This window comes from Geosmithia morbida (assembly GCF_012550715.1).
Source record: "Geosmithia morbida isolate 1262 chromosome Unknown scaffold_12, whole genome shotgun sequence".
NCBI lineage: Eukaryota > Fungi > Ascomycota > Sordariomycetes > Hypocreales > Bionectriaceae > Geosmithia > Geosmithia morbida.
In genome coordinates, this window is record NW_023336199.1 from 221949 (window position 1) to 234364 (window position 12416).

At 54.0% G+C, this 12416-nt stretch overlaps 7 protein-coding genes across 7 annotated transcripts in view; 4 read left to right on the forward strand and 3 right to left on the reverse strand.

The window, feature by feature from the left end:
• GMORB2_2139 (DNA topoisomerase III) overlaps nt 1-2288 on the reverse strand; it is a gene marked incomplete at both ends in the record, with an annotated part of 2424 nt that extends 136 nt beyond the window's left edge. Inside the window, 5 exons of the mRNA XM_035464119.1 lie at nt 62-1392; nt 1455-1624; nt 1691-1869; nt 1949-2146; nt 2208-2288. Of these exons, the coding sequence (XP_035319829.1) occupies nt 62-1392; nt 1455-1624; nt 1691-1869; nt 1949-2146; nt 2208-2288 (1959 nt within the window). The remainder of the gene's footprint in view (nt 1-61; nt 1393-1454; nt 1625-1690; nt 1870-1948; nt 2147-2207) is intronic.
• A 695-nt stretch (nt 2289-2983) lies between these two features.
• Nucleotides 2984-4228, forward strand: GMORB2_2140 (Protein of unknown function (DUF1295); the record flags this gene model as incomplete). The annotated part of the gene is made up of 4 exons (XM_035464120.1): nt 2984-3343; nt 3407-3471; nt 3528-3754; nt 3813-4228. 4 exons carry the CDS (start codon nt 2984-2986, stop codon nt 4226-4228), a joined length of 1068 nt encoding a protein of 355 aa, XP_035319830.1.
• A 144-nt stretch (nt 4229-4372) lies between these two features.
• GMORB2_2141 (4-nitrophenyl phosphatase) lies at nt 4373-5577 on the reverse strand (the record flags this gene model as incomplete). The annotated part of the gene is made up of 4 exons (XM_035464121.1): nt 4373-5139; nt 5221-5289; nt 5410-5431; nt 5509-5577. The coding sequence occupies 4 exons, from the start codon at nt 5575-5577 to the stop codon at nt 4373-4375; spliced, it is 927 nt and encodes a 308-aa protein (XP_035319831.1).
• Nucleotides 5578-6141: 564 nt separating this feature from the next.
• Nucleotides 6142-6934, reverse strand: GMORB2_2142 (uncharacterized protein; the record flags this gene model as incomplete). Its single annotated transcript, XM_035464122.1, has 4 exons — nt 6142-6308; nt 6398-6695; nt 6787-6820; nt 6888-6934. 4 exons carry the CDS (start codon nt 6932-6934, stop codon nt 6142-6144), a joined length of 546 nt encoding a protein of 181 aa, XP_035319832.1.
• A 450-nt stretch (nt 6935-7384) lies between these two features.
• Nucleotides 7385-9966, forward strand: GMORB2_2143 (ATP-dependent DNA helicase 2 subunit 2; the record flags this gene model as incomplete). The annotated part of the gene is made up of 7 exons (XM_035464123.1): nt 7385-7872; nt 7941-8001; nt 8072-8530; nt 8652-9043; nt 9112-9323; nt 9560-9864; nt 9949-9966. The coding sequence occupies 7 exons, from the start codon at nt 7385-7387 to the stop codon at nt 9964-9966; spliced, it is 1935 nt and encodes a 644-aa protein (XP_035319833.1).
• A 582-nt stretch (nt 9967-10548) lies between these two features.
• On the forward strand, nt 10549-11823 carry GMORB2_2144 (good for full dbp5 protein 2; the record flags this gene model as incomplete). Its single annotated transcript, XM_035464124.1, has 2 exons — nt 10549-10896; nt 11080-11823. The coding sequence occupies 2 exons, from the start codon at nt 10549-10551 to the stop codon at nt 11821-11823; spliced, it is 1092 nt and encodes a 363-aa protein (XP_035319834.1).
• Nucleotides 11824-11871: 48 nt separating this feature from the next.
• GMORB2_2145 (good for full dbp5 protein 2) lies at nt 11872-12279 on the forward strand (the record flags this gene model as incomplete). Its single annotated transcript, XM_035464125.1, has 1 exon — nt 11872-12279. One exon carries the CDS (start codon nt 11872-11874, stop codon nt 12277-12279), a length of 408 nt encoding a protein of 135 aa, XP_035319835.1.
• Nucleotides 12280-12416: the final 137 nt, after the last annotated feature.

Here is a 12416-nt window from a genome sequence, read left to right on the forward strand (position 1 = left end):
GGTTATAGAGGAGAAAAGAAGGACGTAGGGAGGAGAAGAGAGTGAGAGAGGGATGACTTACTTCCTTGAGGATGTGCAGCCTCTCCTGCGACTGCATAAAGACTTGCCGGTATTGGGCCACGCTCTCCCGTAGCACAACCTCTTTGGTAGTCCTGCCATCGCATATCGCCTTCATCTTGAGCTCCATTTCCTTGCGGAGAAAGGGCTTGGAGAGACTCGTCTCAAAGTTCATCCGGTCAAAGCCCAGGATCAGAGCCACGCCCAGCTTGGTCGGGATGAACACCCTGGTCCCTCCTCGTCTGCCGCCAGACCCTTCTGCAGCTCCTCCGCCGCGGCCTCCTCGTCCTCCGCCACGGCCGCCCCTTCCGCGTCCACGGCCGCCCCCTCCTCGCGTCGCCGCAGCATCTGCCTGACCATCATCGCCTGACGGCGCGTTGCCCCGGTCCACTGCGGCAGCATACTCGCGGTCTTGGATCTTCTGGATATGCTCCGCCATCGTGGCGTCCGTGCCGATGCCGTTGGCATCCATAAAGGCGATCAGGTCCGCCTCCGTCAGGTAGTTGGGCGGCGACGTCTTGCCCTCCGTCATCAGGGCCTCCGTCGGTTCGAACCGCTCGCCGGCCGTGAACTTGGGCAGCTGCGCTGAGCTGTCCCACTTGTCGTAGACGTATACGTCGAGGTAGTTCCTCTCCAGCACGATGATGCCGTGCGTGTTGAACGTCTCGTCGCCGTACTGGACCTCAATGTCCGTGGCCATGCCCTTGGCATCTTCGGAGCAGCATGCCAGGAAACGACGCACCACGTATTCGTACAGCCGCCCCTCGTCCGGTTTGAGTACACTAGGTGCCGCGTGAGCGATGGGATGGATGGGCGGGTGAGCCTTGTCGTCGTGTCTGCCCTCCCGGGGCTGCTGGAAGCCCCCGCCCGCGAGACCTCGGGCGTACTCCCCCCAGCGTTGGTCGGGCGTTTGCTTGTCTACCAGAGCTCGGAGGTTCATGCCCTTGTCGAAGCGATCCGTCTCGGTCCTGGGGTAGCTTATAAACCCTCTGTTGTAGAGGGCCTCTGCTATGGTCATTGCCTGTTGTCCCGTCATCCCCAGAAGACGCGTGGCTGCCTTCTGAAGCTCGACCGTTGTCAACGGCAGCGGCTTGTACTTGGACGTGGGTCGTTCTTGAACCTTGGACACCCTGGCCTTCTTGGCCTCGAGACACCTCTCGTACAGTATGAGGGTTGACATGCGGTCAAAGAGACGGTTCCGTGCCCACGAGAAGTTGACTTTCTGCCCGTCGCGGTTATGCGTGAGCTTGATGCTCCAGAATGGTTCGGGTACAAAGTTCTTTACTTTGAAATATCGGTCCACGACAAATCCTAGCGTCGGAAACTGACAGGAACCTGGCATCGTACTGTCAGCCGATACAGCAATGAGAGCATGCAGCGATATCTGCAAAGCTTACCATAGCTGATGATCATGTCGCTCATGGGCCCTCGAAGAGTACGTAGGCTGTTTGTGATGAATCTGGTAAAGGCATAGCCTATGCGCAGGTCCAGCTCAATCCGCGTCGCAACTGCATCAACTTGCTTCTCATCAAGGTTCGCCAACCGCCTCGCCGCTGATATTACATGACTGCAGCAGAGAAGTCAGCATCGGTCTATGCACGGGTAAAGCTGGAGGCTGTGCGCAGAAACGTACGCTCGCTCTACATTGCTAAAATGAGCTCGTTTGACAGTAATGTTGCGGTTACCCAAACGTGCTGCCTCGACAATCTCGTGGCCGATGTGCTCCCCTTCGCGATCACAATCGGTCCATATGACGAGCAGGCGCGCATATTTTGCCTGGTCGGCAATATTTTTCGCAATCGCCTTCTTGTCCTGCGGTAGATATCAGCACCACGTTGCACAGCTATCGAGCATCGATGAGGGGGGTTGGAGGGGGTATACATGAACCCACATCATGGACACTGGTAATCACGGGCGCGCTGAAAAGGGACTCCGGGGGTGGAGAGTTCCAATCCTTGTAGTCCATGGGGAAGGATACCTGGGTCAGATGGCCTGTGACGGCCGTCATGGTGACATCGCTGCGGCCCCATGGTTGGCCGAAATCAAAGTTGAAGGAATAGTTCTTGATATACTGGTTGCGTGTGTTGTGCTGATGGTGACAGCGTTTAGCCAGATGCCCTCATCAGTCACAGAGAAGCTTCGCCACTCACCGTCTGGAAGCTGCCGCCTGAGAGATGGCCGGCCACAGCCTTGGAGATGGAGGGCTTCTCAGCCACGCACAAGACCTTCATGCTTCCGAGTTGGGTATGAAGAAGAGTGTTTGATTCCAGCTGCCTGGCTAAGACTCACACCAGTGCGGCTCACCTGTGGCGAGGAGATATGTCTAATATGGACCACGAGGGAGCTGGGGGCACTCGGCACACACGCAATGTCATGATGGACAGGACTGCCAACCTCTTTTCATCTTCTTCTTCTTTTCCCGTGTGCCTGCGCGAATATCCTGTGCCTCCGTGGCTACCGTGACGACCTGGAGCTGCTCCAACACTATCCGATCCCGAGAAGACTTGGAGATCAAGTCTGGTAGTGGTGAGGGAAGGGCAACCGTGAGTAGGTCTGACAGGCGCGTCAGTTGGCGTTTCTTTCTACGCCCATAGCGGAAGGCGGTGTAGATGGTATGTGTGGGTGCGGCAGGTACAGTGTAACTGTGGACGTAGTGGACCCTGTTAATGTCTGCAGAGGGTGCGGCTACAGCCTACCGGTGTGTTTAAACAGCGTGTTGAGGGTCGCTGGAGGTTGGTACGTACTGTAATACGCCAGATCTCCTACTCTCCATCCCAACATCGCCATCATCGTGACTACGCAACCTTGAAGTCTATGACGACTCCGGATAGAGGCTTCCACGTGATATAAAGCAGGTTCGGCTCCCCCAAAGTCGGTATCTGTATATGGCACCTTCCCCTCCCATCCGACCCGCCCCTTCGCAGCTATGGCTCTGCCCGTTCTCAAATCCGTCAAGGAGTGCGGTGACTACTCCAAGACAGTGGAACCGTTCATTCCTCAATTGTATGACTTGCCATACCGAGTGTTGGACAATGTCGGCAGCATCGACGGCCTCCTGAGTGTGTATACCGATACAAACCCGCTCATCACGGCCTTTGGAGCATCGGTGGTACTCAGTTCCATCTTTCTGGTGGTCTCAGAGATCAACCGCAACTACTCACAGGTCGACCGCTTGTGGAGCTTGTTGCCCAACCTCTACATCGTCCACCTGGCCGTCTGGGCACGTCTTGCAGGAGTATCGCACAGCCGTATCGATCTGGTCGCTACATTCTCGACCTTGTGGAGCGTAGGTGACATTGGCTTCTTCTTGGTACGCACTGTATATCCTGCTGATACCCGATCTATCTAGGCCCGGTTGACTTACAACTACTGGCGGAAAGGCGGCTACACTGTTGGATCCGAGGATTATAGATGGTAAGACTTACCCACAAGAAACATCGCGTCAGCCAGCATTAACTCTTCGAATACAGGGCCGTCCTCCAAAAGTACGTGCCCAGGTTTGTCTGGTTCATCTTCAATCTCGCATTCATTTCCTCCATCCAGACCGTCTTGCTGTTCTCCATCTCCTGCATTCCGGCCTACGCTATCCTGCTGTCAACGCAGTTTGACGAGGCGATCACGACTGCCGATCTATCCTACTTTGCCATAGAGCTAGTGCTTGTCCTAAGTGAATGGTTCAGTGATGGCCAGATGTGGAGTAAGTGCACGTGCTTGCTCTTTCGAGGACCCGACTAGCCGCTGACAGCTTCCAATAGACTACCAGACTGCCAAGCACAAGTACAAGGAAAATGGGAAGATCCCAGAAGGCTTCCACAAGAAGGATCTGGACCGCGGCTTCATAACCTCGGGCCTGTTTGCATACAGCCGCCACCCCAACTTCCTCGCTGAGCAAACCGTCTGGTTTGCCCTGTACCAGTGGAGCTGCTACGCTACCAACAACTTCTACAGCTGGACCGGCATCGGCAGCGGCGCCCTCATGCTCCTGTTCCAGGGATCTACCTGGTTGACGGAGCTCATCACGGCACAGAAATATCCCGAGTATAAGTACTATAAATCCCAAGTCGGCATGTTCGTCCCCACATCCATCAGCGGCTACAAGGGACCTACGCCCAAAGTCATCCGCACCAGTGAGCTAGGCAAGCGCCAGGAGGAGAATGAGAAGCAAAAGTAAGGGCACAAGGAGCGGTTTTTTTCCCCCGGCGTTTGCTCGATCTGGAGTGTACCATATAGTCATTGTTGCGTACTCCCATAGGTCCTATCACATATAATTGTATTATCGTCTATAATCTATCATTCCCCGACGGTCGTATAGCATCTAAGCGTTATCCACGAGTCTAAGGTCACTGAGCTTGTCGGCGTAGAAGGACGGGACAGCGATGGCATCCTCCTTTTGCCATGCCTCCTTGCTGTCGACGCCGGTAAGGACATGCAGGGTGCCGCCGAGCTTGCCATCGACGCCGAACTTGATGTCGGTGTTGAGCCTATCGCCAATCATGCACGTCCTAGCGCGGTCGAGCTGGAACTTGCCCTCGACGGCATCCATCATAGCCTGGGAAGGCTTACCCAGCTGCAGGGGCTGCTGGCCCGAGGCGTTGATGAGGGGCGCCATGACGGACCCGGCGCCGAGGAAGAAGTTGTGGTGCATGGGCAGGGTGGAGTCGGTGTTGGTGGCGAGGAAGCGCGCCCCGTTCTTGAGGTAGTACATCCCGTACGCCGACTTGAGGTAGTTGAAGTGGTAGTCCAGCCCGGCCAGCACCACGCCGACCTCCGGGTCGAGGAGGGACCCGTCGGCTAGACCCTTGAAGTCGTCATCGGTGATGTCGCGACGGAAGGCGGGGTCCGTGCCACCGATGTGGGGGACACCTTCGGCATCCAGCTCCTGTTCTATGCCGGACTCGCCCATGACGAAAACCTTGCTCTTGCCGGGGGGGAGCTTGAGGATGCGCGCAATGTACACAGCCGACGAGTAGGCTGAGCCGAAGATGTCCTCGACGTCGCTGGGGATGTTGAGACGCGTGAGCTTCTTGATGTACTCTTCGCGAGACTTGGTAGAGTTGTTGGTCACGAAGACGGTCCTCTTGCCTGGTGTCATGTCAGATTCAGTTTTTTTCCTAGATCGTGTATCTGTTGTTGAGGTTGAGGGTCTTGTCATATGTATCGTACCTTTGGATCGGAGCATTCGGAGAGTCTCGGGGATCCCCTCGTATACGCTGTCGCCGGACCAAAGGACGCCTTAAAGAGGTGAGTAATATGAGCTTCTTTTCTCTCCTAATTTTTTTATTCTCTTTTTTTTTTTTTTTTTTTTTTTTTTTTATCATGATATCATTCCAAGGTATATATAATCTCCCTCACCATCACAGTCAATGAGAAAGACCTGTGTTATATTTATATTGTAAGCAAATCTGATAGAGGGGTAGTTCCGGATATCGATAGGAAGGGGCCATGGCATACGTCGAACTTGTCGATGAACTCGTTGATGGCGACACTGTCACCGGTCAGGTGCTTGGGACTCGAAGCCATTTTTTGACACGTCAATCTGTACCTTCGAACAGAGGAGGCTTCTTGTTTTCCGTGTGAGTGGGCGCGGATGTCTAGAGGTGACGAGGCTTTTTGGATGTGAATACGTAGGTAGTGCATGCACAGCTAGAGTACAGATACTGCTAGGGATATTCGGATTTGTGGGGATGACTAAAGAAAAAATAAGTGGTCTCACGCCCGAGGCATGACATATCTACACCCCAGCTCAACAAGGTCGAATCTAGAGTAAAAGAGTGAAGAAGAATATGGGCTAGACGTGGATTGATCGGCTGATACATTATTGGAGAGCGAGTGGTGATATCGCTACCGGGGTCTGTTTGTCAAGGGCCCTGTAAGGGCAAGAAGCTACGCTCCAAGTTTCCGACACAGAACAGACAAGGAACGCAATGATGGAGAACAGATAAATGGCAGTTAGTGCCCAAAGCAGTATAATATTATATGCTCGTACAATGATTTTCTACAGCTTCCATGGTGGCTATTTGCTAAATATGGTAACTAAGAGGAAATCCTTGTGCTCGCACAGTAGATTCATGTAAATATGCACATTCAGAGGAGGCGGCCTGCCAGGGTGAAGCCGTAGGTGATGGCCGAGATAAATGTGGCCAGGTTGATGAGAGACGAGAGACCGTGCATGGCCCCGAACTTCTTATTCAGGGCAACCATCTCATCCGAGTGAGGGCCTTCAGCGTACCAATCCTTTCCGTCGCGCTTGGCTAGAATAAGAGTTTAGAATATGTGCGGTTTCAGACAGGTTGAGATGGTGAGAAAGAGGGGGTTGGTAGGGTTGGAAGGCAGCGCTTACACTGGCCCTGACGAGCCTGGATGAGCTGAGTGACAGCGGGCAACATAACAGCTAGGTTGATAAATCCGGTGATGAACATGGTAAGGATAGGGAGCATCGAGGGGACGCGGTTGACGTCGGCAAAGAGGCCGCTGATGCCGGAGTTGAATCCAAGAATGGCGTTTCCGGGGAATGTAAAGATCATGATGATAGGGAGGAAGGTCTGCATGCCGAAGTAAATAGGAAATAAGCCGGACTGGACAGTGGAAAAGGTCGTTCGGTTGGTGCTTCTGAACATGACAGGGCCGTTGATGAAGGACTGTTATTAATTCAGATAATTGTTAGTAAGATCTCAGAGGGAAAAAAAAGAGTGAGACACGCAGACGTGCATGTCGATGAATGTTACTCACCTGGTAGAAGGATGTTCCCAGCAAGGTGCCATATCTGTCCCAACCCAAGTTGTTAGCTTCCATGCGACTGATCACGTCACCCGGGATCATCGGATACATACGACAAGATATGGTACGGGGCAGCCGAGAAAAGGGCGGAGCCAGCCATGATGAAGAGCTTCGGGAGGAAAGCAGGGTGAGCGTAAAGGGGTATAGTCAGTCGCTGCGGTTTGTAAACATGAAGAGCGATAGTAATCCAACAGACATCAAAGGGTCAAAGGGTATTCGTAATACTTTGTTGCAAAAGGTGGAGTCGGTTATCAGACAGGCATGGCACGAGCGGGAGCCCGAATGATCTTATGTGTGCATGTGACGCACGTGACCTCGCGTAACCACCGCGTACCATCGACACTCACACCTGCTTGTTGCTGCCTGGGACTCTGTTGCCTTGAGAACTGGAGTTTGACAACGAGTGAGGGGTATGTGACAAGAGGTTTCTGTTCCCTCTCTCCTACGAAGAATGGGTTTGGCATTCCTCTTCTTTCCTTTCGTCTTCTCACTCACTCTTTCACGTTGAAGGCATTGCGCAGCAGCAGCAGCAGCAGCAGCAACAGCAGCCATGGCGGAAAAGGAAGCCATCATCTTCATCCTGGACCTAGGTTCCACCATGTCCCGGACGCACAATGGACGTTCCGAATCGGATCTGGACTGGAGCATGCGATTCGTATGGGACAAGATGACGGATATTGTCGCCGCGAACCGCAAGACTCTCTGCGTCGGCGTGGTGGGGCTGAGGACCGACGGGACCAGCAACAAGCTGCAGGCGGACGAGGGCTACGAGAACATATCGGTGCTGCAGGATCTGGGGCCCATGACCATGTCATCTCTCAAGACTCTGCAGGCGTCCATCAAGCCAAGCAAGACGTGTGCCGGCGACGCCGTGTCGGCCATTGTCGTGGCTGTCGACATGATTGACTCCTTCACCAAGAAGCTCAAGTGGATCAGGAAGATCTACCTCATCACCGATGGCCAGGGCGCCCTGGACGCCGATGACGTTGAGCCCATTTCCAAGAAGATGAACCAGTCTAACATAGGCTTGACAGTGCTGTAAGGCAATACTCTCTCCTCTTCTTTCTTTTCCTCTCTTGGCCGCATTGCTGATGCATCTTGTAAAGTGGGGTTGACTTTGACGACGCCGAGTACGGGTTCAAGGAAGAGGACAAAACACCAACAAAGGTGAGCTATCAGAATAAGATAGGACGGTGGCCTTTATTTTCTATGTGTGACTAACACATTGATCATTTAGGCAGAAACAGAACATGTGCTTACGTCGCTCGTTGAACGTTGCGAAAATGGCACTTTGGCTACCGTGGCCGATGCTATCGACAGGCTGGACACCCCCACGGTCAAGTCTGTCAAACCGTACAAGACGTATGACGGTTCCCTGACGCTGGGGGACCCTGAAAAGTTTCCGTCGGCAATGAACATCAATGTCGAAAGGTACTTCAAGACTCACCTGGCCAGACCCCTCGGGGCAAGTACTGTGGTGGTCAAGCCGGAAAATATCGGAGGCGAGACGCAGTCTACGCAAACGGCGGATGAGGCTATGGAAGGCACCGACTTCTCTGCTGTCAAGCAGGCGAGGTCATACAAGGTTAACGACCCGGATGCGCCCGGCGGCAAGCGTGATGTCGAATTCGAGTCTCTAGCAAAGGGCTACGAGTACGGCAGAACCGCCGTGCCGATAAGCGAGTCTGAACACAACGTCACAAAGCTCGAGACGACAAAGAGCTTTACCATCTTGGGGTTCATCCCCTCGAATAAGGCACGACCATGCCTCCTCTTTTTATTATAGTACTTCCGGCTAACAAGACGTGTCAATGCAGTATGAACCATTCTTGAACCTCGGCGAGGCCTGCGTCACGTATGCCCGCAAGTTTGACGAGGAATCGGAGCTGGCGCTGTCCTCACTAGTATGGGCTCTTCTGGAAGTAGAGTCTTACGCCGTGGCACGCATAGTGTTGAAAGATGGCAAGGACCCCCTTCTGGTTCTCTTGGTACCACACGTCGATACGGACATGGAATGCCTTTACGACGTTCCCCTTCCTTTCGCCGAGGATATCCGGACCTACCAATTCCCACCCCTAGATAGGGTGGTCACCGTCAGCGGGCAGACCCTGAGCAAGCATCGGCTCCTGCCCTCAGAAGACCTCGATGAGGCAATGAGTGACTACGTCGATGCTATGGACCTCTCCAGGTACGGTATCGATGACGATGGGTATGTAGTATTTGAGAGCCCTTTTCTCGCTCTTCTCGCCGCACATGCTAACCGCCTTCATTTGGCAGAGAACCTGCCGAGTACGCCCCCTTTGACGATTCTTATAACCCGGCGATACACCGAGTGAACCACGCTGTCAAGGCACGCGCCGTCCACGCGACGGGTCCAGTACCACCGACCCCTGCTGTTCTGTTGCGCTTCTCCTCACCACCGGAAGACCTCATCCAGAAGGTCCAGAACCGGATCGACACTCTTATCCAGGTTGCCGAGGTGAAGAAAGGTGAGTGCCTCCATACTCACGAAACTCGATCCTCCACATCCAGCAAGGCTTCTCTGATACGTGATGCGACACAGTGCCTCCGAAAGCCAAAGGCCGTCGTCAGCGCGAAACGGTCAAGCCGATATCCGGCCTGGATGTGGACGCCCTCCTGGGCGAGGACAACAAGGGCAACGAAATCTCACCAAACAATGCTGTCCCTGACTTCAAACATGCCCTGGAAATCGCCGACTCGGAAGAGGCACTGCGGAACGCGGCCAAGCAGATGGGACAGATCATCCAGACACTCGTCACCGACAGCTTCGGGGACAGCAAGTACGCGCAGGCCATCGAGTGCTGCGGTGTCATGCGCGAGGAGCTCAATAACCTGGACGAGCCACGCATCTACAACACGTTCGTGCGCGACCTCAAGATGAAGGTGCTCTCGGGAACCCTGGGGGGTGACAGGAGGGACTTTTGGTTCAACATCCGGTCATCCAGGTTGGGCCTGATTGACAAGATGCTGTCTGAGCTGTCCGAGGTGTCGACAGAGGAGGCGGCCGAGGTGAGTTGCACAACGGCTTTCGTTTGCCATATTTTTCGTATGACGTCGACGTGGCTTGCTGACTAGTAGCCGTACAATTCGCAGTTTTACAACCCGAGATGATGCCCGGATGACGATTTGACTGCATGACCTCGTATGAATAACCCGAAACAGAGCCTGGTATCTATCCCTCCCCTCTTCTTGTCTGAGGCTCGTAGCTGCCCCGTCCCACTTCCCTACAGTCAGCAGTTCTGTTTCTCTGAAAACAGGCGACCTGTAATAAATTACGGGCCCTCAAGTCCGTTTACTATTAAAACGAACATTGCTTGCCTTCAAGTTACGTGTCCTTCTCGTTCACCTCGCTCCGCTACGTACGAATAAAACAAACCATGATTGTCACCTGCGTCAGAACTGGCGGCACCTGTCGAGACGCTCAGTGAGAATCTTAGTAACCAACCAACCTATCACGTAGTCCTACTACAGCAAATACAAGGAAGGTTATGTGCCCGGAATGCCGACGCTTCGCATCTCCCGCCTTCTCTCGCCTTCTTCCCCGTCACCCAATCTTGGCAGATACTTCTTTCCTTCATCCGACCGCGTTGTATTCCATATCGGAGAGAGGGTTCCTTCTTCAACTTTCTTTTTTTTTCTTCATTTTTTTTGAACCTGTGATATAGATCCACCAAGTACTCCAGGTTTCTCGTCATGGATACCCAGCGGCGCCTAGGGGACCTCGAGGTGGCTTTCAACAGGATAATCACCCTGGACGCCGGCTCACACCGCGTTGCCAGCGCTTCGCCCCCCGAGGAGGCCGCACAGCGGCAGTCAGTTGACGATGAGGATGGCGGCGTGCCTATGGAGGAGCCGGTCCAGGATGCCTGGGAAAAGCCCGTCCTCGTCCACGATGTAGCTCCGCGGAAGGATACCAAGGATGTGGTTGATGGTACCAACTTCAAGGTCGGCGAGCCAGTGGACGAAAGATTGGCCCTCTGTCCATGGCACAACGTCCAGAGCTACCCGAACTGCTTTGTCGGAAAGGCAAACAAGACGGATGTATGCTGTCCCCCGCCCCCTCCTCCTCCAAGACCTGTTTCCACTTCAACTTCTGCTTTCCCTTACTGACATGTTCCTTTCGTAGGTAGCGCATGAATTCTCCCGCATCTTTGAAAATCGAGCCTGGGATTTGTAAGACTCCGCCCATCTTGCCTCGGAATGTTAACGCTGAAGGCTAATCAGAACTTCTCGCCCCCAAGCTTCTATTTTTATGATCCTGCCAAGGTTGATGAGCGTCCGTACCTCTTCGTGCCGACAGCACAGTTCGAGGACTACCTCGACGACATCAACGCCCGGCTGGACATCCGTCTCAGCCTCCCTAACCGTGCAAACCTAGAGAGATTCATCCTCCGTTTCGATAGGGGCATGCCCCGCCCTCGCTACTGGAAGCGTGCTGTGGAGACCGAAGACATTCGTCCCGATGGTCCATGGCCCGGCGTGTACGCCGCTGACATTGACGTCTTCAACTCAGCCACTCTTCCAGCCAGGGACGAATTGGTCCGCAAGCTCCGATGTGCCCGGACTTCCCCCTTCATTGAAGAGAAGAGGAGGAAGGCTAAGGAAAGATCGGAGCAGAAGCGCGTCGAGAGAGGCCAGATGCTCCACCAGACGCAGGTGCTCTTTGGACTGAGGGGGGAGGATGGCGAAGAACAGGAAAAGGTGTGGGACACGAATGGAAGCAAGGCCATCGAGAGGCCCGTATTTGTCTGCTTCGATATCGAGGCTTTCGAACGTCCGCCCAACCCCGTCTCCGAAGTGGGAATCGCCGTCTTCGATAGCCAGCTTGTCAACGAGGTCCCCCACGGCACCTGCGGGAGGGACTGGTGGCCTGTGATCAAGGCACACCACCTCCGGATCAGGGAGTACTCGGGTCTCGTAAACCGCGTCTTCGTCAAAGGGTGTCCCGGTGACTTCAACTTTGGGTGAGATCATCATCTACGTACAAGGGGTGGCAGACGCACGACTGACAAAAGCATGTTGCCCTCCCTAAGCAAGAGCACTTTCCCCACCCGACGCAAGCTCTCGGATGCCATCAACAAGATATTGCGACCCTACGTGAAGGCATGTCGGGACATCGTACTCGTGGGGCACGACATCAACCAGGACATCCAATATCTCGAATCCATCGGCATAGCCATACTTGAGGTCAAGGGTATGTCGCTCGTCGTCGACAGTCAATCGACCCACCAAGCGTGGAAGAAGAGCAGCAACGGTCGCAGCCTGTCGGCGGTCCTGGCGGACCTCGCCATCGAGAGCAAGAACCTCCACAACGCGGGCAACGACGCCGTCTTCACCATGCGCGCACTCATCGGAGTTGCCATTGAAGATATTCGCCAGAAGAAGGTGGAGGAGGGCGGGGGAACATATGAGCCTCCATTCTAGAGAGACACATTGAAGATTTCCCCTCGATGAGGTGTGCTTCTTTTTCAATTTTTTCTTCTTCTTTTCTTTCCTTTACTTACTTCTTTTCGTTCTTCCTTGGGGGTGTAGGGGAAATTTTTTTTTTTTTTGGGGTTGGG